Below are 26,486 nucleotides of genomic sequence, written 5' to 3'. Positions count from 1 at the left end.
AGGCACAATTACTTCAATTTAAAGGGATACAGGAGCTGAAATTCATCCATCAGGATAATAGTTTAAAAGCAGCCCTTAACTGCCAGTACACCTTAATCAAGTTAAGTCTCAATGTTAAGAGCTTCTGCCAACTCTGAAGTACCCAACAGGTCCTGGGTTCTTTGATTCATCCAAATGGAATAAAACAGGAATCTCTGATCCACAAGAGAGGGTTTATTCTCTTCCTGCAGAGCATGGGAGGTATGTGTCTGTGATCATGCCAGAGAAAGATGCATTGGTCATACTTGTCCCAGAGTGATTCTGGCACTTTGGCACTCAGGGCACTTCAGTAATGCTACAAAGAGAAACTCAAAGGCATTTTGTAGGAAAGTATGTTATTTTGCTCATCTTATCCTTGCTTTCCTTACCTACCTCTTTTTTGCTTTGTAACTCATACTTTTGACTTAGTGGGAAGCCCTTGGAAATGGTTTATTGTGCCAGGATCCAAGCTTGAAGTATCACCACTTGACAGGAGCAGGCTGTATGCATCAGTTGTCTTACACAGCCTTTGGACAAGAGACAGATCAATCTTAATTCCCTCTTCTTCAGCAGACGTCAGAAAACACAATCTTTCACAGTAAACAGAGCTTCATGCTGCAGTGTGTGCCTGAAACACTTCATAAATTAAATCCAAGGCCGTGATTTAATTACTGTGTCCTGGTTATTCTGCTTTAACTGTGTTGCACTTGTACTCCAGATGTACAGGTCCCTGCAGTGACCTACTTGTCACTTGTACTGTACAGCACTGAGCAGTAGCGGCACTCTTGTGTTGTTTGCATCTCTTTCCCCCGACCACAATACAAATTCATATTCTCACTTTGCCTGGCTGCAAACCTTACACATTCTTGATATGCCCTGGAGGTCCCATTCCACACCATACAGCAAATGCACTGCAACTGTGCAGGCTCACTCTGCCAACACTTCACCGTACCTTTTGAAACACTTCTCCATGCTGCTCAGCACACGTTTACTGTCTCAGCCGATCATTAGCCCTCTGCCCCAGGGAAGGTAGAGGACAGGCAGGACACCCAACATGCAGGTAGGGAACTTGAGACCCACACACGTTAAATAACTCTCCAAGGGTCACACAAGAAGTTTATGATGGAGCCAGGAACTGAAACCATATCTTCTCAATCTCAGTCTAGTTTATTTAACCACAAGACCATCTTTGAAAAAGCTTGATGGTGAGAACGTCTTGCAGCTTGAAAACTTCTCCATTTCAAAGGGAGCTCACAGCACCAGTCCTGCTGGAATCCCCTCCCCAGGAGGAGGAATGTCCTCCCTGTGCAGACCATGCCATTGCTATCTGGCAGCCTGGCTGAGCCATGTAGCAACAGAGCACACAGAGTTTTGTGCCTCTGCTACTGTCCTCTGTTTAATGACACAGAAGGAAAGGCCTCTGCTTCCTTCAGCATCCATGTGGTGATTCTTTACACATCTACACCATCCTCTACTCAACTCCCTGGGACAACAGAGACAATTTAGCTTGTTTCTGATATAAAGAAGAAAACAATGAGAGACACCTTCCTAAATTATTGCAACCACAAAAATAAAGGTTTGGAGAGGAGCACACCTGATTTTCCCACAAAGCTATAAAAATTCAAGTTGAACAGGATCCTGAGAAGTCACAAAACTCTCTTACTGCCTTGAAGGCAGGGTCAACTCTCTCTACAGCATTCTTGACAGACACTTGTTGAACCTGTTCCCAAGGACCTTCAGCAACAGAGATTTCACCAACCACTTGGGCAAAAAATCTTAGCAAGTACCAAACTGTACCACTAGTGAGCCCTTCTGCCATCCAACCACAATGCCCCTCTCAGCAAGCTCAGCCAATACCTTTTTCCTCTATTCACGATGGACAGAAGAACACATTCAGGCTTGGTTTGATCTACACCATTTGTACAGGACCAAATGAAAGATGCCCCCGCTCGCAGGCAAGTGTGACTATGAGCCCCACACATCGATGAGGTACCAGTCCCCAGCTCGGGTGATCTGCAGTGAGTGTGCCAGCCCAGTGGGGGTCAGTGATGCTCTACAGTATTTAAGGTCCCAGATAGGTTTTTTGCAGCATGCTTTGCTATTTTTTTTTGTTGCTGTTGTTACATTGTGTCAACTTTTTGGCACATGTTTTACCATGTGCGAACGGGTTGAAACAGAGCCTCCCTAACATCTGGAGACAAAAGAAAGGGGGTGAAAAAAAGAAAGCGAGAGAGGAAACATTCCTCCCTTTGCTAATCGATCAAGGAAATGCAAGGGAGAGAGTAAAATGTACTTTATTTCCTTTATAAATGTTTCCTTTAATGCTGATGAGAGTCGCCAGATGACAAAGACAACAGTTGTATATCCACTGAAGGGCCCCAGCTTGGGAAGCAGAGGGGAGAGCTGTCAGTGCAGCTTTGCCAGGCGGTCTCAGCCAGGGCACAGGGGATTGTCCCTGGAAGCCACAGCAATTCGTCCTCCCCTCATATCCCCCGGGCTCTCCAACACTGCAAACAGGCTGCCATGTCCCCTGTTGTGTCCTGGGCACTCCCTGCTACCTGCTTCCCTTTCCTACTGCTCCCAGCCTAGGCTGAACATTAGGCATGGATATGGTAAAGAAAAGCAGTTTTAAGTTGCAAGTGTAGAGTTGGACGGAAAGAAGTAACATTTCATAATTATTCTTTCCTTTTTTTTTTTTTTTAATTAAAAACATGTTTGTGTTTGTGGATAAGGTTTTCAAAGCACTGATTTCCACCAAAATCCCTGGCCAACAAACAGCTAACTAAGGTGTGAAACCACGTCATTTTGTAAAAGAAAAAAAAATTAAAAAAATTTATACTTTCACAGAAGTCCTCCGCCATCCTGTGCCATCACTCCTCTCCTTCACGGCAAACTGATCACATATAACAAGTTGGAAAAACAAGCAACGTGGAAACCTCTTTTTTTTTCCCAAATAAAAATCTTTTATTTACCTTCCATAGGAAAATGAGAGTTTTTAAAACAAAAATTACTTTTCTCCTTGGAACACATCACTAATGTTGAAATCCTATTTTTCTGTGAGATGTTACCAATACATGGCATCTAGGGAACAACCTCGGCAACTCTGTACTCAGGGAAGGTGAGGCTATCAGCTAAGTTCTAATGGGGCTCGGAGGAAACCTCTGTCTGGGCAACTTATCCCAAAGCTGATTCTGTGGGGTTTTGCCCCTCCTGGGAAGGAACTTAGCGAGGAAAACAGTTGCTGTCAGAGCTGTAGGTCAGACAAATTTTGGCAGTTCTGGTGATCCCAACAGCAATAACCACTGAGCCAGGTTGCTTTGCACTTACACATGCAAAGCCATGTTGCACGATGAACCCTGGACAGTGGAAATACCAAATATATGACAGCACACAAGGTGAGCAACCATGCCTGTCTGAATCTCCTGCAGGGAAAAGCAGGATAGGAGGCAGAAATCACTCCTCCTCCCACCCTCATCAGGGGTGATGGGCAGGGGGGCATTACCTGGGCTATCCCCTAACCTGCTGGGCTTGCTCTATAATGCTGCACGAGATTTCAGGATCCTCTTTTGGAAAGCCACAAAAAAATACCTTGCAATTACTAGGAGGGCCAGTGGCGGAAGCCCCAGCCAGCAGCTATGAGGGGCCACCTCTGGGTCCCCTTGCAGGTGTCACTCCGAGTGTGCTGTCCCATCCTGCCCCCACACTGACTCAGGAGATTAGATTTGCTGGTAGAGCAGTGAAGGGTAGTTTCAGGGGCTGCTGCACCAACCCCGTACGCAAGCGATGGCTGTAAAACAGAGCAGATCTGGAGGCCAGACGAGCTGGTCTCCTCAGATGGGTGTTTGTTGTACAGCAGTTCATGCATCTTTTCCCACCCACTCCTCCAGGTGGGGAGGACCAGCAATCGGCTGCCCACAGGCTCATGTCACTGTTCAGTGCAAATACGCCTTAAACATAGACCAAATCCTCCTTAGCTCTTGCTGTTTTAAGAGCTGAACCGAGAGTGCAGTCAGAAGGGACCAGCTAAGACTCACACTTACATAGATAGCAGCAGCCTTTACATCTAGGTCAAAAATGAGTTGTCTTTTACTGCATTGCCAAAGGACTACAATTAGGTTTGCCACTTCCAGCATGAAAGCAGTCTCAGGGAGTCCAAGCAATGGGGCACAGCTCTGTGGTGTCAGGTGCAGAACAAAGACACAGTAAACAATTTAACCTTTCCAAAAGAAAAGTTACATCTCCACCTCCAACTGTGTCCATGTTGCATAAGGGCACTTCAAACAATTTCTGTCCCCCTGCCCAGCCAACCCATTTCATAAGTCCAGGACAGGCGCCATCAGTGTGTTCACCAGACTCAAGCCCAGCCAAAAATCACATCCGCTGCTGGGCATGAATGACTCAATTCACTCTTCCATAGCCTGGCTGTGCTCCAGCTGGTATTCGGCAGCTTGTCTCTGCCTTGTGGCATCACTGGGAGAGTGGTGGCATAAAGTGATTTTTACCAAAGGCTCTGTTCAGTGGTGAAGGTGAAAACGCCTGAGTAATGGCAAAGTTTTGAGTCAGAGACGGTTGCTGTGCCATTGGCTCTGGCCTACCAACCTGGCATGTCTCCTGCATGCTTGCCTGGGGAAAAACGTCTGACAAGAAAACAAAAAACAGGAAGGGAACCTGTCTCTCCCCTGCCAAAAGTGAAAAAAGAAAAAAAAAAAGTGGAGAAAGGCTGGATCCAACAAAGAGTAGAGTCCTGAACAAATGGCAGCTCTCATAGGCCTAACAAGTTTGAGGCCTGGAGTTTTCAAAGGTGTTTGGCTGCATCAGAAGAATATGTCACATCAAATTTCAACCAGCACCTCATTTATTTAAGGTCTTCTGAAAACCCTGCCTTTCACAACCTGACACCAGCCCAAAGGTTCCTTGCTGTTTTGAAACATGCGCTGTCTGCCTTTTGACAGCAGCCCTGCCATAAATCAGGCACCAGAAATCACCTCACCTGTATGCTGAGCATCCACTGTCCCTTGCAATGAATTCCATCACTCCAAATTTCTCAGCAGCTGGAATTAATGAACACTGCTTTTTTTCTCATTAAAGCAACCTACTGGACAGAGGTTTCCTTCTTCATCCCCAAATCTGAGAATTTTCCAACCAGGTACAAGGTCCAGTATTTGTTTACTCTCTTGGACAAGTAAAAGGAACTTTAGAACCCAGGATGGAGAAACACTCTGATCCCGCAGGGGACATGCAACATTTTTTCCTATTCAAGATGAACACACATGTCATAACCTAAAATGTGATATTGTATTGAGAGCAAAAGTCCTTTTAAAATATCATTTGATGCTGGTGACACTGTATTTATTAGACTGATGTAATAAAGCAATCATTATAATTCTGTTCATCCTTTGGGTCATGGGACCTGCTTTTACTGGCTGAGGAAGACAGAAGGTAATACTGATAACTCTCTAATTTCAAAATGACCTGTGGCACATGCTTCATCTGGAGTCCATGATGGAGCACTATGATATCAAGTATCCATGGATCGTTATTCTCACCTGATAGTCATATTCTCAGAGCTTGGTGAAAAAGGATATTAAAGTTTTCCTACTTGGCCTCCATTACAAGTGAATTAGTGTAAAATATGAGATACATATTTATAACCATTATTATTTTATTTAAAGAAAGGATGTGGAAAATCCATCTGCACAATTGCATGTGTCACTCTCACACATCCTACAACTTTTGATTCAAAATTAGCAAGGCTTAAAAAATAATAAGCTAAAAAAACCCCTCACGCCATAAAGCCAAGCTCTTAAGTGGCCCAAAAGACTGATCTGTTTGAGATGGTGGTTTAGACTCTAGGGCCTGTTGACTAACAGTAGGAGATATGAGAATTGTGGGTACTGATCCATATTTATCATGATACAGGCTGTCCTGACATTTAATCTTAAGCCCTCTACGGGGAGGCTCTGATGTTGACCAGCATCTACACGGGCGCGCTCACACTTCTAAGATGGGAGGTTCTTCCTAAATTGGTTTCCATGGGAAGGGCACCAATCCCTGGTTCCTGAATTATTCACAGAATTCTTGACCTGAAGAATTTGTGCCCATGGAAACTGAAACCCCCAAAGCTTTCCCTCCTCGTGACAGGGCTGAACCAATCGGAAAGGACTGATCCGATATCCAGAGCTCGTGATGAGTTCTGCCAGTCCAACGTCCTTGAGCGGGCACTAGGAAAGGCCATCAGCAGTGGGGATTGTAGGTGTTTGCCAAAAAAAATCAGTGTTGAAAAAGTCCTGAACATGCTGTACCAGTGATGGCAACCTCTGTATGAGTAAGTTGGCAAATGGTTGTGCTCTGAACTTTCAGATGCTCTTTGCTGGTTTCCTACATACCTGGGAGTTCACTGTGAGAACGGTAGGTGTATCTAATCCTCATTAAGCACTTTGGTATGACAGTAGGGAAAACTGATGAACTTGTTTACATGTGATAACAGAACCATTAGAAATCCACTAGACCTCCAAATTTAGATCTGAGGTACTTGTAGAGACACTCAGTTTATCCCAAGTCTGATTTTAGCTGATGTAAACCTAGTCAACTTAGTGTACTTTGGAATTTATATGACCAAACCCAGAAAGCCAATGCTGGTTTAAGTCAGTTGGCTTCCGTTTGCACATTAAATGATGCAACTTTATTATGTTGACAAAGTCAGATGTGATGGGTAGAAGGGAACCTATTATTCACACCCCAGCATAGGAAACAGTGTGGGAGACTTTTGTCCCAGTGAAAGGCTACAACTTACAAAAGTTGTAGCCTTCATCTTCAAAACAGAACTGCAGCAACCTGAGACTCAATGTGACTGAGACTTCAAACATTTTGGAAATAGTTCTCATTGTTTTCCATTGGTCTAAGCATCCCCTTTGCAGCCTCTGCACAGATGAGGATCTACGAAACAAAATGCATTATGTAGCTTGTGGGAAGTCTACAACCCATGTTCTAGACCAGATGACTCCAGATAGGTTTAAGATCCATGTCCAAACATTAGAACACCTGCAAAAAAGTCTGAATTCCAGTCCTGCTACAAGAGAAAGTCAAAGCAGCCTCTCCATAAGAAAAAGAGACTGGCATTTTGTAAATCACAGACTGAAGACTTATGAACTTCTTTTCATGCAGATGAGCCCTGTCTGAGGTATTCCTATCTAAGAGGGACACAAAATTAGTAAATTGCCATGGGAAAACAATATTAATACATCATTTTACAGTGTTATTTCTCCTGCATATTGTTTTGTTCTCCTCTGTCCTGAGAGTACAAGCATGAAGCCACTGCACACACTGATCTCTTGAGAGTTTAGGCAATATTTACTCAGCCAGACCTCTAGCCAAGCTGATGTCAGTTGGAGAATCTTCTAATCAACACACACCTATTGAGATGTGACCCACCATGTGTCACAATTAGACCATGCTCCAAAACATCATTCTGTAAAATGTGTTTGTTCTTCTGAACAGTTGCAATTTTCCTAGGCCAGAACAGCTCTTGCAATCAGACATTTGCTGGATGCACACCATTTCTACTTGCTGCCTAGCAGCTGTTATTCATAGTATCAGGACTTTGGTCATTTACAAAGGACTCAAGGTCACAAGTCAGTCACCTTGTCTTCCCTCCTTAAATAAAAGAAAGTTGTGCTGCAAAGGGCAACAGGCAACAAGACTGTGTGTGAACACTTGCAATTGTACAAAACAGAAGGAAGCACAATCTGGCAGACTTGCAAACAGCTTAGTTACGGCTCCTCATCCACATGCCCTGCTGTAATCAGAGCAAAGAAAAAACAGAAAAACCACCAGAGTCCCAAGACTAATTGGCTTTCTGTGATGTATTGTTTTTGTTTAAAAGACCAAGCCACACTCAGGTCAATGGGCCTATGAACAAAGTCCTTTACTCATGACCAGGCATGATCAGGGCTAGCTCAGGGCACAGATCTGTAACCCCAGAACAGCAATGTCCTCTGCCCTAAGTTTGGAGTTGGCCTCTTTTCCAATGCCTGTCTCTGACCCTCATGCTGAGATTCCTGAAACTTGCGTTACCTGTGCAGTTTTTCACCTAAACCCTCAAAACCTGAAAGTTTGTGTCTGCCCTGCGTGAGTGAACAGAGCAGTTTCCATTCCTCACTCAGAGACAGCAGTGCAGAAAGAGACCAAAAGAGTTTAAATGACAAGCTTTCACTAGGAGCTGGCCATATAACTGACACAGACCTTCTGGCTCTCCTCAGCTGCCCTTCTGAAGGAGGGATGCCATGGAGATGGCAGTGCACCAGCTGTGCACATCTGCAGTGCACATGCTTCACTTTCTTCACCTTTTGAATTCTGCCTGTGAAAAAATAGTAGAAATAAATCTGACCATAAACAACTCCATTTTTTGGTCCCCTCCCCTTCTTTTTGTCTTGCATGGAAATTGAGGTTATGGTTGCTTTAGAATCAGTAGTGGCCTAATGGTACTACACAAGCACAGCACACTGAAGCCTGTGCTTTGTCATTTTATCTTTAGAAGAAGACAATGCTTTTTAGGCATATACGGATAAATGATGGAACACTTAAAAATGTCCCACTCAAACATCCACTGCTGTAGCCATATCTTCCCCAGTTCTGTCCTCCCACCACGCCTTCCTCCCTCCTCTAAGCACACACATCAGATTTGCCAATGCTGGAGACAGTCACACTTCACAAGACCATGCAGGCATCGAAAGCTGGATCAGCTGATGTGAGATGTCGAGATGGAGAACAGGAAAGAAAGGAATGCCATTAGAATCCAAGGTCCTAGTAGTATCCTGCACTATATATATATGTGTGTACACACACACATTTGCATGTGCATTTTAAGATTCTCACTAATTTCAGCCACGGGACAGCAACGAGAAGCAGCTGCCCAGCTCATGGAGATGACAACAAGAACATATGACCACAATTAGCTCCACGTTGGCAATGACGATCACTAGGACTTTCCTGTCCAGGAGAGCTGGCTGCATATGACAGTCTTCTGCACAGCATAAAGGACCCACATTAGAGTCCCTTCTAAATGTCTCCTTTCAGTTCAGCCAGACATAATTCCTTAGCTCATGTAATCACAAATAAACTCTTAATTAAAAAGTGTGGAAAGTCAGTATTGCCATGTCCCAGCCATTCATCAACACAAGTGAAAATTCAAGGTAAAAGGCTTCAGGCTTTCCGCAGCTTTTTTTTTGGAAGTCAAATGCTGAATTCACTTGTCGTTGAGAGCAAGCACATAATGAGGAAATGGAGACATTTTAAAAGCTGGGTTTTTTTCAAGTGTAATTTTAAATGACAACAAAAGCCACTAAACGTCCCCCCCCAAACTTTCTCTGTTTCCGACCTGCACTCACAAAGACTGCTGCATATCATCTGCCCAGTCAGTCCCTGACAGCACAGACAGAATCAGAACATGCACTGAGCAGATAGTAAGTTGTTAACCTCTCAAGATATTGTCTGGAACCAGAACTTGTTGAGGAAATTGTATATTAAAGTTGAACACTGCTGCTAACTGAACACAGCCTAATTCACAGCTTTAAACAGACAGTTTAGCATGGCTGGGACAGTAATTTGGAAGGATCTACGAGAGAAAATAATTCACACCCCACATCCAACTGTCTGTCTTTAGCAGTGTCTTAGGCTGTGAAAGATGGTTGCACCCACACCTCTAAACTCTTTACAGAAGGGTCTGCTATTGCCAGTGTGTTTTACTGAACCACTGTGCTCAATGGGGAGATAAATTCTGTCAACTGTCAAAACCCAGATAACCTACCTGTGCTGTCACCTTTTGACCCTGGTGCTGTGAACACAGTTGTTCAGGGGTTTGGCTCTTAGCTCAAACTTCCAGAGGTAACTATTTTTACATCTCTGTGCATGTCTTGGCAGACACACAATAAAAAAAAGCAAATGAGCAAATTCATAAATGAAAGCTGGTGACAAGGTATCAGATGTTGTCTCCCATCTCCCGTTTGCATCCACAGTGACCCTCTTGCTATTGAAGTTTTCCATTTCCCTCAATGGGGCTGGCTCATGCAGGGCCACAGGACAGGCACGGTGCTTTGCCACTCTCTCCTGCTCAGCTGACAAAATCTGTGCCGGCACAGTGCAGGCAGGTGACATCTCAACTGCAGGTTTCACAAATCAAAACAGGTTTACTCTCAGCTGCTGGTCACATCCCAAATGTCTGCCGGGGCTGGCTTCTCGTGATCTGCCTGCCAGTTTGGGATGACAGTCTCCTGACTTTTGAGCACCAGTTGTGACCTTGGATTGTAGCCAGAAATGTGAAAACTGTGTTCAGGTTTAACATGACATGATGAACAGCAAGGTGCATTTCGAGATGTAAAAACAGTGCAGCTTACTAAAACCAGCAGGAAAGTTTGGCTACTTCTGATTATTTTCATTCTTTTAATCCTCTCCTACCTCTGCACCACCAAGAAACACTCTGTATTGATTATGCTGACATTGACAGCAGAGCTGGATTTTTTTTTTCCCACATCTCAGATGAGAAAGTGCGTTATGATTCATCTCACAGAATCTGAGTCAAAGCAATTCCTTTATAAAAAAGAAAAACCAAACAGTTTTGATGCATTTCCATCAAAAGAGAAGAGGCTAGAGAACACTCAGCAAATGAGGCAGTCCTGTTTAATTCTTCTTTTTACCACATTTCACTCTCAGATAAAATCTGGCCTTTCCCCCCACTGAAAATAACTCATTTTGAGTTAATGACACTCAAAATACCCCCAAAAGCTACTGGCAAAAGACAAACCACCCTATCAAAAAAGACAGCATGAGACAAACGCTACCAAAATGCCACACCCCCGTGGAACGGTGATTGCTAGACTGGAAAGTAACAGATTACTATGGTGAATTATCAATTTTCCTTACAGCCTTGAACTATCTCAATGCAGAAGTGTGATAACATTAGTGGGTACATCATATTAACAGCAGTTAAAGATACCCAGTGTGGTCCTGGAGCACCTTTTTCCCCCTTTCTTATTTCCATAGCCTTGTTATTAACCCTGGAAAATAGCGCTTGTGCTCTACACACTGGGAAGAGCCTTCAGACTGGTTGTGATTTCTTATCAGACAAGGCTTACAGGTCCATTTTGGTTGATTTTTGCATAAAATAAAGAGTGTGGCTACAGCTTTGGGTAAGGCACAGAACTTGAAGGAATTCTAGGCTCAATTCCCACATTGCTACTGGATCTCGGCATGACTCTGAGTGACTCACCTAAACTCTGCCAGTCAGCCCCTTGTTTGTAAACTAAGGATAGTAATTTCCTGGTCCTTGCCATATTTTCAGTTTCAGAGCTCTGAGGGATGTATACTGTTTCCTACTCCATGTTTAATTTGCACATAGTACAGCATGACCACAGCCTTGCTGTCAGGCCTTGGATGTTACTGCAGCACAATGAGCCAAAATATAACATAGAAGTAAACTGCAAATTTAGTGCATCCACCTTCAAAAAATAGGTGAGCTGTTTTCAGTTTTAAAAAGCAAAAAAAAAAGGTTCATTTATGCCAGATTATGTACACAACCAACTCAAAGCAAAGAGAAACTAAGCTGTTTTTACATTATTGGGACAAAGATTTCTCTGGGACTGCACGCCTGGAAGGGTTTCTAACTCCAGCTCCAAAACTGAATGTTTGTACCTCACTCCACAACTCTGCTCTAAGTCATGACAAAAAAAAAAGTCAAGGCTTAAAACACTCCAAAGCTCCATCTGAAAATTATTTCTATAATACTACAGTCCAGAAAAACATTCTGATTCACAGGCACACATACATACACCCCCCTCTTAAAATACCTGTACATGAGAATTTAGTCCTTATGATACCCTGGATGGAAATTCCCGGTTTCACTCATCCCCATAAAATACATCTAACAGGAGGAGAGGGAGAACCAACCTTTTCCATCCCATGTGCCCTAGATGAACAGCCTGTCTTCAGCTCCTGGCCTCACCAAGGAGATTCCCAAACAGGGATCCTCCAGGTACCACAATTTATGGTTTTTAGTCAAGTGATGACATACCCACAGAGAACCCCCCTGAGACCAGCCAGCTCATTTCATGTGGGGCCAGAAGGTAGGTCCCACTTTCGCTTCTTAATGATGTGAGTTGGCTACGGACTAACGACCTGCAGCCAAAGACTTGGTGGCTCGTTATCAATTCTTCAGCCATTTCAGTCCACAGAGAGTTCACTGTGGGCACGTAAGTTTATCATGAACAAGCTGGCTTGTCTTTAAACTGCTTCTCAAATTAAGGTAGAAAGATTTGGTTCGTTTTCATGTAGGACTATTAATTTTTGTGGGGTTGGCTAACATCCTCATCATTGTTCAAAGTTTTTTCAGAAAGAGATTGAGGTTTCCCATCCATTTGTACAGTTCCTAGCACACTAAGAGCCCTATCACAACAGAAAAAATATCTGCCACGCTCATAGATTATTTTGCTTGCCATGGCTATGTTAATTTTTAAACATGCTGGAGAACCCTGCAGAATATAGCTGTACTTTTGAAAGAAACATCCCTGATACTTCATTATCACATTTCACTCCTCTTAGAATACAGCAGAAAATTGTCAGCTTTTATTTACTGACTTTTGGGACAAACCTAATTCCACTCATGGCCTAAAACCCATCTCTCTTTCACAGCACATAGGCGATCACGGAAATCCCTTTGATAAAGTGCTACCTCAGTATTCTGAACTTATTCTGCATTAAATAATTTCTGCATCAAATTAGTTCTGTTCAAAAGTAAAAGTATGTCTAGGTTGACTGCCAGCAATTCAAGCTAAACTAGGGACGTAAAAACACAGAGGAAGTCATGCTGCTTGCGACCTATTCCAGCTGGGATTTTATCACCTGCAGTAACAGAGGGTAATTCTGGGTTTGATGCAAGATTTAGATCCCATCTGTGAAGCAGTGCTGGTGTCTGAAGAGACTGTGCTTCAGAAACACTCATGATGCAAAGTCTCAACCACTCTTGTGTGGCTAAGAAGAGGAGAAAGGGAAGGTAAGTATCCTGCTGTACCAGGTGCTCAGGATTTACAGAAGTGCAACTTTCCCTCATTCCCCACTGCTACATCTGCTGGATCTTCATTAAGAGACGTGCACTTGAGCCTTTATAAGGCTATGATCTCTAGCATAAAAAGACCTAGGTGATTCTCTTCACAAAACATTTTTTCCCACAATTACTACAGAGTAGAATGTAGATTAGATCAACAGCAGGAAGAATCAAACTTTTGTATCCGTTTACAGTCCTTCAAATGCTTGAAAAGCAAATTAGACCAGCTCACAGCCACTTGCCTTTCTCATGGCCAGAGATAAATGCATGTAGATATGGTATATTTTGCTCTCCAACCACTCACTGGCCTCCTTTTTGTCTCTTCTTACTTTGGAACTGTGGGTAAAAAATTACCCTCTAGGTGAGATTATTCTTACACATTTTCTCTCCAAAATCCACCTGGACTTGGTGTGCAAGGATGCTGGCACGCATAGGACTCCCTGAGAGGAAGCTAGAGGGTGGTGGCAAGTACTGACAGAAGTGAGACTGAAGAAACAGGCTCTGAAAGCCATTTACCAAGGTAATTAAAGCCTCTGGGGAGCAGAGGGAGGGTGACTCCCCTTGCGGCAGGCCACAAGAGGGCTGCTGGAGGTTGATGGTGCCGCACTATGACCTTCCCGAGCACAGGCTGCTCCCAGCCTTTGTAGCCTGTGTGCGAATGCTGGAACAGGGCTTGAACATAAAAAATAATGACTTGAACTACAATGGAGAAAAGGGTCCCCATTATATGTCTGTTCCTCCTGCTTTTGTGAGCGGTTATATAACAGAAAATGACTGTCGGCTCATCAGCTGTTGAAAATCTAACCTACTATTTTCTGACCCAGATGTTGTTTAGATGAAGATGTACACCATCTTGCACCAGAACCCCTGCCTTTAAACAAAAGACACGATGACACATCACATTACATGGCAAAATTACGATGCAATTGTGCTTTAGTAATAATAATATGCTTCATTTAATGATAACCTTTTCAGAAGAGATCTAGGAGTACAGGCAAAATATGACAACTTTCAGTTTCTTTTTCTTATGGTAATTCAGATGAAACTAAGAGGCTACCTGTGCCTCTTAGAGGCTACAAATATATCTGACCAAGACAGAAATGCGATACAAGCCATGTTCAGCTTAGAGACCCCAGAATGGTTCAGCACACAGAGCTTTCCAGAGTCAAAGGAAACAAAGACACCATGAACCAAAGGAAGTTGTACCTGGACAATCTAGTGTGCTTCCTTATCTGAAGGTTCTAGGCCTCTACCATACTCTATGCCATACCATACTTGGACTGCTACCTGCTAAACTGTGTCCTGCCCCTCGAGAAGTAAAATTAGGGAACGCATTCGACACTCTTTGGACATGAGGTCTCTGGCCCTAGTGAAGGATTTTTAGCTTATGAATGGAAGCCTAATGGAGACACAAAGCCACTGACAGGAAAGGTTGACAGAGCCCTGAGAGATTCAATATGGTGCCACATATCATTCTTTAATCTTAACTGTGACATGGCGTCTCAAAGAACCATTGGAGACAAAGACTTCTCAATGGGAAGCACTCATACAATTTCTGTTGTTAACCACCTCCTGAAAACTGGGTGAAAAGGGAAAAAATTAAGTTTAGAAAGGTAAAATGATCTGCCACAGGTCTCACAAGAGGTCAAGATGAGGACCAGAAAAGGAAGTCAAGCATTCTGCTTGTTGGCCTTGCTCCTCAGCCCAACACTGCACCATCTCTCCCCTTGTCAAAGTCTGGGAATACAGAAAATACACATAAGAAAACCACATATCCTGAATTATCATCTCTGAGATAAATCAAGGTCTCTTGACTGCACAAACTGAGTATTTCCAACAGGACCATTTCAGCACCTCTCTTCTTGCCATGTGCATTCCTACAGCACACTGGAACTACAAAAGGAGACTGCTATATTATTCAATACATAAAACTGGTAGTTCCTTTGGTAGCTCTGAGCTATGGTAAAATACTAGTGAGAGTTTGTTCCCACCAGCCAGGGAAACTCTGCTGTGAGGAGTGACTCAGCTGGGATATAGTCCAGAAGGCAACAGGAGATGAGGGGCCCCGATGGCACTTTTCCAGTCTTAATCAACACTGTCTACATGGTGATAGAGACTGATAAGCTGCCAGAAGTCATTTCTTTCTGTGAGACTTGAAACAGTGGTCCAGAACAGTTGTGATCTTTGTGTGTGTGTATTTTGTTGGGGTTTTTTTAAATGCAAAATCAAGGGCTGTAATTTCCCATGGCAGCAAACGAACAATTCTGATAGTTTCATTCTAATCTCCTATAAGTATCCATTTCTCCTCTCTCAACCTTAACCAATTTCCACTCCACAAAGTATTATTTTTTTCAACAAATCAGACATGCCTGTCTACAATAGCACATTTATCAACAGGGAGGGCTGTGATAGAGAGAAACTATCCCTCCTGCAGAGTGCATAACACATTTGGGAATCCTTTCTAATAAAAAGGGATTTGATTAAAGACAGCCAACTACCACAGATCAGCAACTGAATCAGCAGTAAAGAAAGAAGAGCAGCTTAGACTTAAAAGACTTCAATCTGCTGATCTGCCAAGGACTTCCCAGGAGAAGTCACTCCATAAGTCACTCCAGAATCTACAGGAGGGTAGGGGGGGACATACATCAAGGATTGGGGTGCTTAGACTTACTATAGTAGTCTGGCCTTAACAAAATCAGGTTAGGTAGAATACGCAACATGAATGTTTAACTCCTAAAAAGGTACAGTGATTTTTTTAAATTATTATGCTTAGTGATGATACCTCCATGCTTAAGCACTGCCTTGCCAATGGCAGCTAGAGTATTTCCCAGTGGCTGGATTGTGCTGCTGCAACAAGCCTAGGCAACAGAGCTGTCAACTGTGATCTTGCTGCTCTGAAGTGTGTCTCCAGCATGCTGCTTCTGGCTCCCACCATGTGCCCCAGCTCCCTGGGAAGGCAGTGTGATCCATGCCATGCTGACAGCTGTGTGTATTTCCATGAACAACAGTTGCCTAGAACAGTTCCCCCAGCCTTGAAACCACCTTCAGTAATTTGTACCCAGGGAAGCTGCAGAGAGGTGCAGTGAGCACAGACTGGATGGAAGCGCTGGCTGTCCTGCTCCTGAGCTCAGCTCACTTGGTCTGCCAGCATGACCAGCCAGCATTTCCAGGGCAAAGAAACAACTTCAGTGACTCCTAGTCCTCTTCCCTCCCAAGGAACCTCCACTCTGCCCACTACTGTGCAGATTCTGCTGACTCCAGAATCAAGATGGCTTGACTGAAAACCAGAGATACAGCAAGTGAAACCACAGAAGGAAAATGGTTAAGAAAAAGATTCCAGAGTGCTGACGGGCCAAGTAAAATGACCTTTCTCCAGCCTGACAGTTCAAATGTAATTATTCCAACAAATTATTTTTATGACTTAATATAACGCCTTGCAGCTTTCTAGCAAGGTTAATTAGATTCCTCAATTCAAAACCTATCTGCACTTAACCAACTTTTAATATGCTGAAATCCAGTTTTCTAAATTCAAACTAATAAAAGTGATTAGCTGACAGCTATCTGGTATGCTACAATTACCATGGCAGTTAGACCTCAGGCATAAGATATTTAATGCAAATCAGAGTCAATGTCTCTGCCCATTTGTCCTTTTTCTGATTATTTGATCAATGTGCCATATGAATCCCGTACAGTCCACACTACCATGCTAAACAAATACAGCACAAGGGCAGGGATATTGTTTGAGACAGTTAACCAAAGCTGAAAGACTCTTTTTTTCCTCCCACACTTAATTTGTTCTTTCCACATGAGCACGAAGTTACTGAAAGGCACTGGCTGACAGCTCGAGTAGAGATGGGTATTGAGTTCTGACACAGCCAGAATTAGTACAGAACTCCCAGCCTGCACTGCCATATCAAAGGACTTCATCTACTGTGACCATCTTCCCCCAGGGAGGAGCTTGGGCTGGAACAAACCTAGGAGGATGACAGCAGCCTACTACTTTGATAGTATCCAACCATAAAAATCAGTTGTGGTCCAGCATTATGTATCTTGTTAGATAGATAACGCTCCTAAATGGCTGTGTGGGGCATAGCATGCTTAGAAAGCTGAGGAGATGATCAGCCCAACACATGGTTCTTCTGCACATCAGGAATGTTGAGGCTGGATACTGCTTCAGAGATGAACTTCAGTAGCATACACTCAGTGCAATTAGAAAAGCAATCAGGTGCAGTTGGTAATTACACATCACCTGCCCAAGGCAGGACTAAGGTTGTTTGATTTGCATCTTCCACCTTGCATCATGAATGATCATTCCATTTTTGATCATGCCACCACTTAAACTCTGGCAAAACTTGTGAATGCTCTGAAGCCTCCTTTCCATTTTGTTGTCTCCTGCTGAATTAAGAGCTATTGGCATGGCATTGTTCTGACCTCTCATCTGATAGCCAAATCGATGACCTCACATTGAGAGACTTTATGTTCCAACTGTTTGAGCTATGCTTCCCTTTTGGATGAAGAAACTTTGATGTACCACCCTCTCAAACAGAGCGGAGCCATCTTAGGCATACAGCATTAGTCTGCAAAATCCGAGCTTTTCAGCTTCATAAATACAAGTGCTAAACAAAACCAAAGCTTCACTTCAGGAAGCAATTTCCGAGCTGTGAGGAAAATTAATCACTAGAACAGCTTATCAGGGTAGGTGGTTGACTCACCATTGCTCGAAGTCTTTAAGATAAGATTAGATTTTTATTTTTTTTTTAAGTCATGATTCAATCATGTTTCTGGGACAAACTGAGAGTAAGACATTAGGCAGTATAATGGAAAGGTCCTTTCTGACCTTGAAGCCTGTGCATCTCCAAGTTCTTTGTTCATCTGCCTACCTTCCTGGGCTAAAACGTAAACTGGATGGGCTCTAGTCCATCTACCAACTCCTGCCACACAGTTCTGCATTAAGAAAATTACTATAATCAAATCTCATGCTTCAGGGCTTCAGCCGTTTGCCTAAAGGGAGCAGGAAAGAAGTTTCTCCCTCCTGCCTGCCCAGTTAATAGCTAAATGTTATGTTTATCTGGTTGTTGCTTCGTGTTTAAAACATCAGAGAGTGAACCCAAATGGCTATGGGCAGAGATGAAGTCAAACTCATCAACACAGAAAATGCTCTCTGGCTATTCTCTATTCAATTAGTCATTCCTGCTCACACCTCAGATCAGTGACAGTCATCAACTCTGATGACTACTCATGTTGACAGAGAAGACATTTTGGTTGTGAGGGTGGAGACCACAGAAGGTAGAAGGCACTGATGGACAATGGGGACTGATATCAACTCCATCTACAAGGGCAATGTTTGTTTGATGAGAACATCTTAACCTGCTTGTGTTATCAGATTCTTGCCACTGCAAGATCCTCATTTATTAGTTAAACCTTGGTCCCACCTGCTTTTGGACTAAAGCTGACCACAAAAGTTTCTTTAAGCCAGAAATGTTCTGGTCCATTCAAACTCTACAGCAAATAGAGCTAGGGAGCAATCTAAATGAAATTTTTAAGAAATTATAAAATAAAGGAAGATAAAGAACACAAAATGAATGGCTTGCCCCAGTATTTAACTGTAGCAGTTTGTTTCCTAACAACACTATTACCCAAGCCTGTAAGAAACTAAACATACAGGCAGATGCATCAAATGTGCCCAAGACTCTCGACTTTAATGCAGAGTTCAGCCCCCATATCACCTATGCTTCATATAAAGGCAAGATATACATTCTATACCTACAGCTGCCTAAGATAATTCTGTTCTACATCACTTAAGAAGGAAATTAGACAATTATCTTTTTCCAGGCAAGGAAGATGATAAGGTTATAAGTGAATCAGTTCAGATTTGTCTTCCTTGTGCTCGTTAGACCCAGTTCTGGGCTAATAGGTCCCCATGTATAACCACCCTGATTGACTCAAACTGGATTTCCTTTTTATCTGTGCCAGCACACAGAAAATGAAAATCCACGCCTTAGAAGCAGAACACATTTACACTTCCAGGTTTTTTGCTGCTGCAATGAGAAGGGAGCAATGGGGCAGGCAGGCAAGACAGCACACCACACCTGAGTTCAGACAGGTAGCCAAGAAGCTGGGGACAGATGGTGTGAAAATGAACCAGACACTGAAAAATTCAACTTTAAAACCAGAAAGATTACAAACATACAGTGAGTGAGCATGAGATTTATGCTGAAATTACAGAGGAATTCCTATGGCTGATTACACTTCCAGCCCAAGCGTGGAAAGCACATCCATCAATACGAGTGTCACTACGTTACCAGTGCAGCTGCCAGAGGCCTCCCCGTCACTGCACCCGCTAAATATGGAAGAGAGCTACAGACACTTGTGACATGGCTCACCAAAGTAGTCATCAGAGGGAGGATTCTCCATGTCATACAGCATTTTCTTGGTCAGATGTTCCAGCTCATCCTCAGGCCTGAAGGAAGGAGTGCTTGATGCAGGTCCAGAGCTTGGATATCCACTCTGGAAAAAAAGGACAGTCTGTGATGTGATGTGATATAAAAGCATTCACACACAGTAAGAGGGTCTATTGGCTGTTCAGTGTTGAACTTCATTCTTTGTCTTGTTTTTGCTTTTTTTAAAACCCAAGGGATTCAAGCAAGTAAACATCTCAACGTAATGAAAATGGACTCTGAAAAACATCCAGTGAAGTGCTATATAACCTCCTAGAATGAGAAGTATTCTCTGCCTCATAATTAGGTGTCTACTGGGTAGCACACAATAATAAATAGAGAAGAAAATTATTTCAAGGATAACTTGATACAAACCTTTCCAACACTAAAAAAGACTTTGGAAGTATTTAAGTTTGGACTTAAAAGCTTTCATAACTTAACAACTCAACATAAAAGACGCTAGAACAATCATTCCTACAGTGGTAGAGTATATGGACAGAAACAGATATTCCAAAGATGCTAGTTATGTTCTCTTCTTGTCTGTTTTGACAGAAATCTTACTGTTAACATTAGTGAGATCAGGAGCTGGTCCACAGATTTTTAGTATTAGGGATACAAATGTTTTAGTATGGACATAGAAACTGGGTTCTCTTGGCCTTCATATGCTAACAGCTGCATACAGTATTTGCAGTCTGTTTCAGAGCATCTTTTCCCTGGAAAACACCAGAATTATGGGCATATTTTGAGAAGCACAGACTTAGTCTTATGCCTAGAAGTTTCTTAGAAGAAGCTAAGTTTAGTGTCCATAATAGGAAACTCGGTCATTTCAGGATTAAAAAATGCTGACACCAGCTTTCCTTGTGTGCACTGCTTTCTTGAAAGACTTGCATATGAAAACTAACTTATTTATGAAACACAGCATTTCAGTAAAGCAAGTGATTTCATTGATTAATTGCTCCCTTCATCACGGATTGGACTTTTGATATGAAACAAGGAAGCATTTTTCTATGCTCCATACCTACTTACATGGCAAGAAAATGTAAAATCACTGAAGAAACAATACACTGGTCACTTCTATCTGGCTTACAGAGACTACACCTGACATGATGAATCTTTATTGAGCCAGTGATGTTCAACAAAGAACAGCAGGTTTAAAGCACTGCACTGCAAGAGAATTAACTAAATGCTTTGACGCTTTTTTCTTTCAGGCAAGAAGGAGATTTCAAATGAGACATCAATCAATGTAGAGAAGGTCTCAGAACAGCGCTTAGCAATAATACTTCAATCATCCACTCCCAGAAACCAAACTCTTGAATGTTCCTAACCATACTTATTTTCCAGGTCCATGCTAAGCTCTACACCATCACCCTCCTCACTTGTTGGCCTGATCTTCCTCATAGGCACTGAGCCCATAAGCACATGCCTGTGCTCCCTGGAAGGGCTGGATTTGCTGTGCACACACGATGCAGAAGTTGCATCTGCTGCCTGCCCGACAACTGCTCTGTAGTGGAATAGCAGAAGTGCACAAGGGAGAGGGGTGGCACAGTCCCCTGGGAAAAAAAGTGTACCTGGAATAAGCCCCAGGCTGGATGAATTTTCATGAAGGGTTGTGTGAGGTCTGTTTGCCATACATTCAGACTCCCTGGCTGAGAATATAGATTGGACCTACTATACATTCAGGTTTTCCCACAGATGTTTCCTTTTTTCGCTTATGATTTTTTTTCTGAACAATATTTAAGGATTTTGTGCATTTCTCTAGGAATTCTAGTTGTCTAGCAGTTGTTCTGAGGAAGCTGTCGAACATCTGAAAATCCTGAATGTCCACACACAGAGCAATAAACTTCATTGCACAAATGCAACCACACTGATATGTTTGGGTTACCAAAACTTACTTTTTCATGTGGGGAGGCAGGCAGTATGGTGCACAGGAATTACATTTGCTTTCTAAGTCATGTAAGTGCCATCTCTGGGATACATAATTTTGGTGGGGATAAGGCCATTCATATGATTAGAAGTTTCAGAGCCAGGTATTTGACCCAGAACACTCAGACTCCCTTTGCCAGTGCTTTGTGGCAGTTTTTTGAAGTCTAGTTTACAACTGCTTCATTAGAATAATAAATAGTATAACCCTAAAAAAAAAGGTTTATTAATAAGCCAATTAAAGGTGTCAAATGTAAAGCATTTAATCTTGGAACAACATATTTTTCCCTTTGCTCTCTTGTTCCTAAGAGCTGATCATGAATCTCGTCTGAACGTATATTTCAACACAGCAAGTGCAGCCAAGGATTTATTAGCCTAAGAAATCAATCTGACTACTGAGCTTCTCAAAGTATTATTCCAGGTATTGTACCTATTTCAGTTTCCATGCAGAAAAGAATGACCATTGCCATCCCATCAGCAGAGACTCCTTTCCTAGACTTTGCATGGAGAAAACAGTACAGCCCGAAGCTGATGATGGCCCCCATCCCTGTATTTCCCCCATTTGCTCTCTCTGGTTTTGGAGGCCACATTGCCTCACATACACAATAAATAGACCACTCTTGTGTTTTATCTATATTGCACATTTCCAAACTAGGTAGATTTCTTATCCAGTAGTCAATGTCAGTAAAATAACAAATACCAACCACAATGTTATGAGACACTTTAACTTATTTTGACTAAAATGCTATGCCTTTTTGACCAGCATTTAGGTAGTGCTAGGCACATATTTTTCCTCCTTGCATGGCACATGCTGACTATGTGCCTCCAGGAAAATGCATTTCATGCATACGAACATGCTGTTGAGTTTGCTGGGACATGCACGCACACAAACATAGAGAGAAAAGTGTATCTTTAGTCCAATCTAAAATTCTTGCTTCAGCAAAACAGTTTCCTTCCTCCTCCTTTGTTAGGTCAGGGTAAAAATATAACACTGGCTTTCCTTATAAAACAGAGTTGTGGTGTTGTTGTTTATATTAAACTTCCTCTATTTTCTCCTGATCTGTACAGTGATCAAGGCTGTCTAGAAATATAATTTGCTGTCTTATCTACCACAGTTACCTTCATGTGTTCTCTTTTCTCCATGATGTCTCAATGGACGCAAATATCCACTTCCTTAGCTATACACATCTCAAAGATGGGGTCTACACTGAATTGCAACAAATTCCCTGAGCACCACTCTGTCTGGCTAATCACAGAAACATCAGGGATGATAAACTGACCCAGGAAAATGGAAAAGAGCCTTGGTCACAAAAAGCTGACAGGAGGGACTATGCTTTGGAAGCACAAGCACCTGAGTCCATCCTCTGCTACTGCCACCAAATACCAAGCAACCTCAGGGAAGAGAAGATTGCAGGAGCAACCTCGGGAAGAGAAGAGGACTGCAGTTGCACGTGCAGGTGCAAAAGCATTCCTGAATAAACACTGTCCTGCACACATAGTTAACAGGATATTAAGGAAAATGCCAGCACTCCCAGGGTTAAACTCTGTGGCAGAAAATATCTTCATGCTACAAAGGAAGTGAGCTAATCGCTTGTGCCACTATCAAAGCACTGCAACAACATCTGGCTCATCTTCCTCATTAAAGTTCAGTTCCTAAAAAGCCAGGTCAAAAGAAGCAGTCACGTGGAATCACTGTATAACTATTCTGGTGCACAAAGTTGATACTTGTTTCAGCGCTTCCCTGGCACATGTTTTCTACTCCAGGCCTCACTGGTAATCAGCTGTCTCTGACGTAAGGGCTGCCCAGAGCATTCACCAATGAGAACCTTCCCCATCCACATAAAAATATTTACCCAGAGGCGTAAAAGCCACAGTGCAAAATATGCAAAGACAACTGAAGAGGGTGCTTTGATGAATGCACCGTCACTCCAGAAAACACTGTATGTGGTCATTTGTCTTGTCCATTTGGAAATATTGTAGAAGAAGCTTCTTCTCTTTGAGAGAAAATAACTTCAATTACGTGTTCCCAACTACAGAAACATGGAAATTATCTTCTTCACAGAAGGTAGAATTAGTCCAATTTGGAATTGAAAGGCAGCCAGAAACATCTTTTACTGTTAGCAACTTTCCTTTTAATTTTTTTTCTCCTTGTTCGACTGCATAAAGTTGGACCTTTCCCTTCACTTCATGCACCCAAACTGATCATCAGTTAAATCAATAATTAAATAGCATCACAGCATATTTTTATTCAATGGTCTGACAAAGACCACACTTCTTCATTTAAATTATTGACTGTCCAAAACAACTGCAAACTTTCAGAGCAAGAAATCCAGCACGGTGCCATGTCTTTCATGAGTCGTGCTCCCAAATAAACATCGAGATTCCCTACAGCTGTATTTCAGTTCATAATTAAGGCCAACTCTTACAGAGGAGATGCAATAGAAAAAAATATTTTAATTCTTGATTTGTTTTCCCAGTGAAAGGTTACAGCTGCCAGAGTACATACAGATTCCTGAAAAGACAGTTCTGCCTGAAATCCCTGCAGCACGCATGTTCCTTGCTTTACTCCTGGTTGAAGAATAACTCATGAAGATCCTTTGAGGAAGCTGCCCTGCATGATGAGATTTCCACTGACAGCCAGTGCCTTCTGGCCCATACCAGCAGCTCAAAATCACAAGTCTTTGGGCTGGCAGGAGAGAAGGCTCCCCTGGGACATGTCAGAATGGGACAAGCCACCGGTTGCCTTGCTGCCCACCTGCCCTGCCATCACTTCCCACAGCAAACCAGCAATCCAGAACGTACAGTTCTGGCAGCAGAGCCCTCATTTGTTAAACACTGCCTTGCTTTGAAGTAGGACAGTTTTGTAACTGCTTCAAAGCTCTAGAGGATATTTTTCTTTATTTTTAAACTTCATTACTGTAACTGTATCCTTACTTAGCTATCTAAGCACACTGACTGTCCTATTCTAATCCTGCTAAGCTCTTAGTTTCAGTGATCTCTTGTGACATTAAGCTACACAGAATTTGAGCAATAACAACAATAAAAATATTTTCCTCTGCTTTAACTTCACAGTCTGCAATTTTGCACAATTGCCTCTTTTTTCTTACACTGTGAAGCTGAAATGCAGACAGGTAGGAAGGGGAGGTATCTTGTTGATATTTTAAAAGCAAGACAATAGAGCCAGATAGCAAAATCACTACAGATCTGAGAAGTTTCCCAGACTTCTGAAAATCAGGCTGCTCATACAGATGTCTATTTTGACTCACCAGAGAAGAACTTATAGCTTACAGTCATGAAACTGAAATCTTTGTGTACTGATACTGAATTCAACAGGATCGCCATACATATATCCTAATTACTCTGTAAAATGGGTTTAACAATATTTCTCTCTTAATTAATCAGTGCCTGCAGAGCTCTACAAGCTTCTGCAATGTAAGTGACTACACGGAGACAGAGCGTTTTATTAATCATCAAGCATGGTAACAAATGAACATGACTGTTTTGTCCTTGGATTGCTTTATGCTATTATATGCAAACAGACTAAGTAGCTTTTCTTGCTATTCTTCATGTTCTCACTAATGTTTTGAATCTGGAAGGGCTGGTTATTTTTGCTAGGTATTATAAAAGCTGGATAATCTGTAAACACTGCTATCTGCTTCTTGCTTCTGCACTGAGCACGACTGTGTTAAATGACACCTTCCACTGACATTATGGCAAGTCCTTGTTTCTGCTGGACATTGTGGACTGTTTATATATTCAGGGTTAACAGCAGATGAACTAGATTTTTATGAAGCAATACTGGCCATTTCTCATTAGAAAAAGCAGAACAAACAGATTTTCAAGTAATAAATTTTTTACATGTTATCTCAGAAAACAGCAGATTTAAGCTATATTTCACATAAGAACAGCTATAAAATACCACATTTTAGTGTTCCATTGGTGCTTAAATGTATACACAGAAACAAATTCAGCAGTGCCTGATCCTGCCTGGGGCCTCTCGGCCCTATCACTACACAAATATGCTTCACTTGTCAAGGCTTATCTCCTATGAAAAGGGGAGCAGGCTGTTTTTCCATTAACCCCACTTATTTTGGTAACAGACATTTTAGGCACTTTCAAAAAAAGCCAGGAACTCAAAGCACAAGCTGGATGGTACTACTGAGTGGGAGATTGAGGTGTCACCATTACATCCACATGCAAATAAAGAGATTGCATCATTTTAGCCCTATAGTTTTGGCTGAAAGAGCTTAGTCTGCTTTATAAAATTACATCAGGAGGTCTTATGCTTTCTCATCTATTGTTTCAAGATTGAAGGCTTTATTCTGCTCTAAGCTGCTTGCCTTGCCACATCTCTCTGGGCTCAGAGTCAAGCACTCTCTTACTCCCATGTATCATCACCAGCAGTGGAGACCCTATAGGCTGCTTATCAACTCCCCTCCTTTCTGTTGTAATACTGCAGGCTTCCAGGATGGCCTTCAAAGCATTAATTAATTGAGCATTATATTTACTGCTATCAACAGGTCAAAATCTGCATTTCAGAGTAGGAGCCACAAGCATCCATACGAGATGACAGTCTCAAAGCCTTGGTCCCAAGCTGCACAGGGATGTGCTGTACAAGGGTTTGAATTCACTTTTTGTCATCTTGGCTATACATCATGGGGTACACAGTGCCATCTAGGGCTTCTTGCCTGGGCAGGTGATGAGCCTCAAGACCTGTACAGAGATGCTTTGTGCAAGTCCAAGGCAGCACTACTGAAAGACATCAAGCTGCGGGGGACTCCAATTGCAATGACTGGCACTCCAAAGTGGGGCTCCTGGTCTCCCATCAACCGAGCCATATTCCCATCTTAGAGGACAAGCCCAGGGGCAAACCTAATAAAAATGGGAGTGTTCTAATATTCATACTGACGAAAAAAGATGTGTTTGCTGACACAGCACACAACTCGCCCAGACGATTCATTGCCACAATGAAACGATCGAAAAAAGTGCCTTCCTTCCAAAGCCTACCCTCCCAGAAA

At 42.5% G+C, this 26,486-nt stretch overlaps 1 protein-coding gene across 6 annotated transcripts in view; it reads right to left on the bottom strand.

Annotated features, from left to right (window-relative positions):
* Positions 1 to 26,486, bottom strand: part of LPP (LIM domain containing preferred translocation partner in lipoma) — a 330,413-nt gene that overhangs the window by 63,002 nt on the left and 240,925 nt on the right. For all 6 annotated transcript variants that reach the window (XM_064666206.1, XM_064666205.1, XM_064666203.1 and 3 more), the window contains one exon: positions 19,495 to 19,618. In XM_064666206.1, coding sequence (XP_064522276.1) covers positions 19,495 to 19,618 — 124 coding nt within the window. The remainder of the gene's footprint in view (positions 1 to 19,494; positions 19,619 to 26,486) is intronic.

The sequence above is a fragment of the Pseudopipra pipra genome, chromosome 10 (genome assembly GCF_036250125.1).
Source record: "Pseudopipra pipra isolate bDixPip1 chromosome 10, bDixPip1.hap1, whole genome shotgun sequence".
Classification (NCBI taxonomy): Eukaryota; Metazoa; Chordata; class Aves; order Passeriformes; family Pipridae; genus Pseudopipra; species Pseudopipra pipra.
This window is presented reverse-complemented; position numbering and strand designations above follow the sequence as displayed.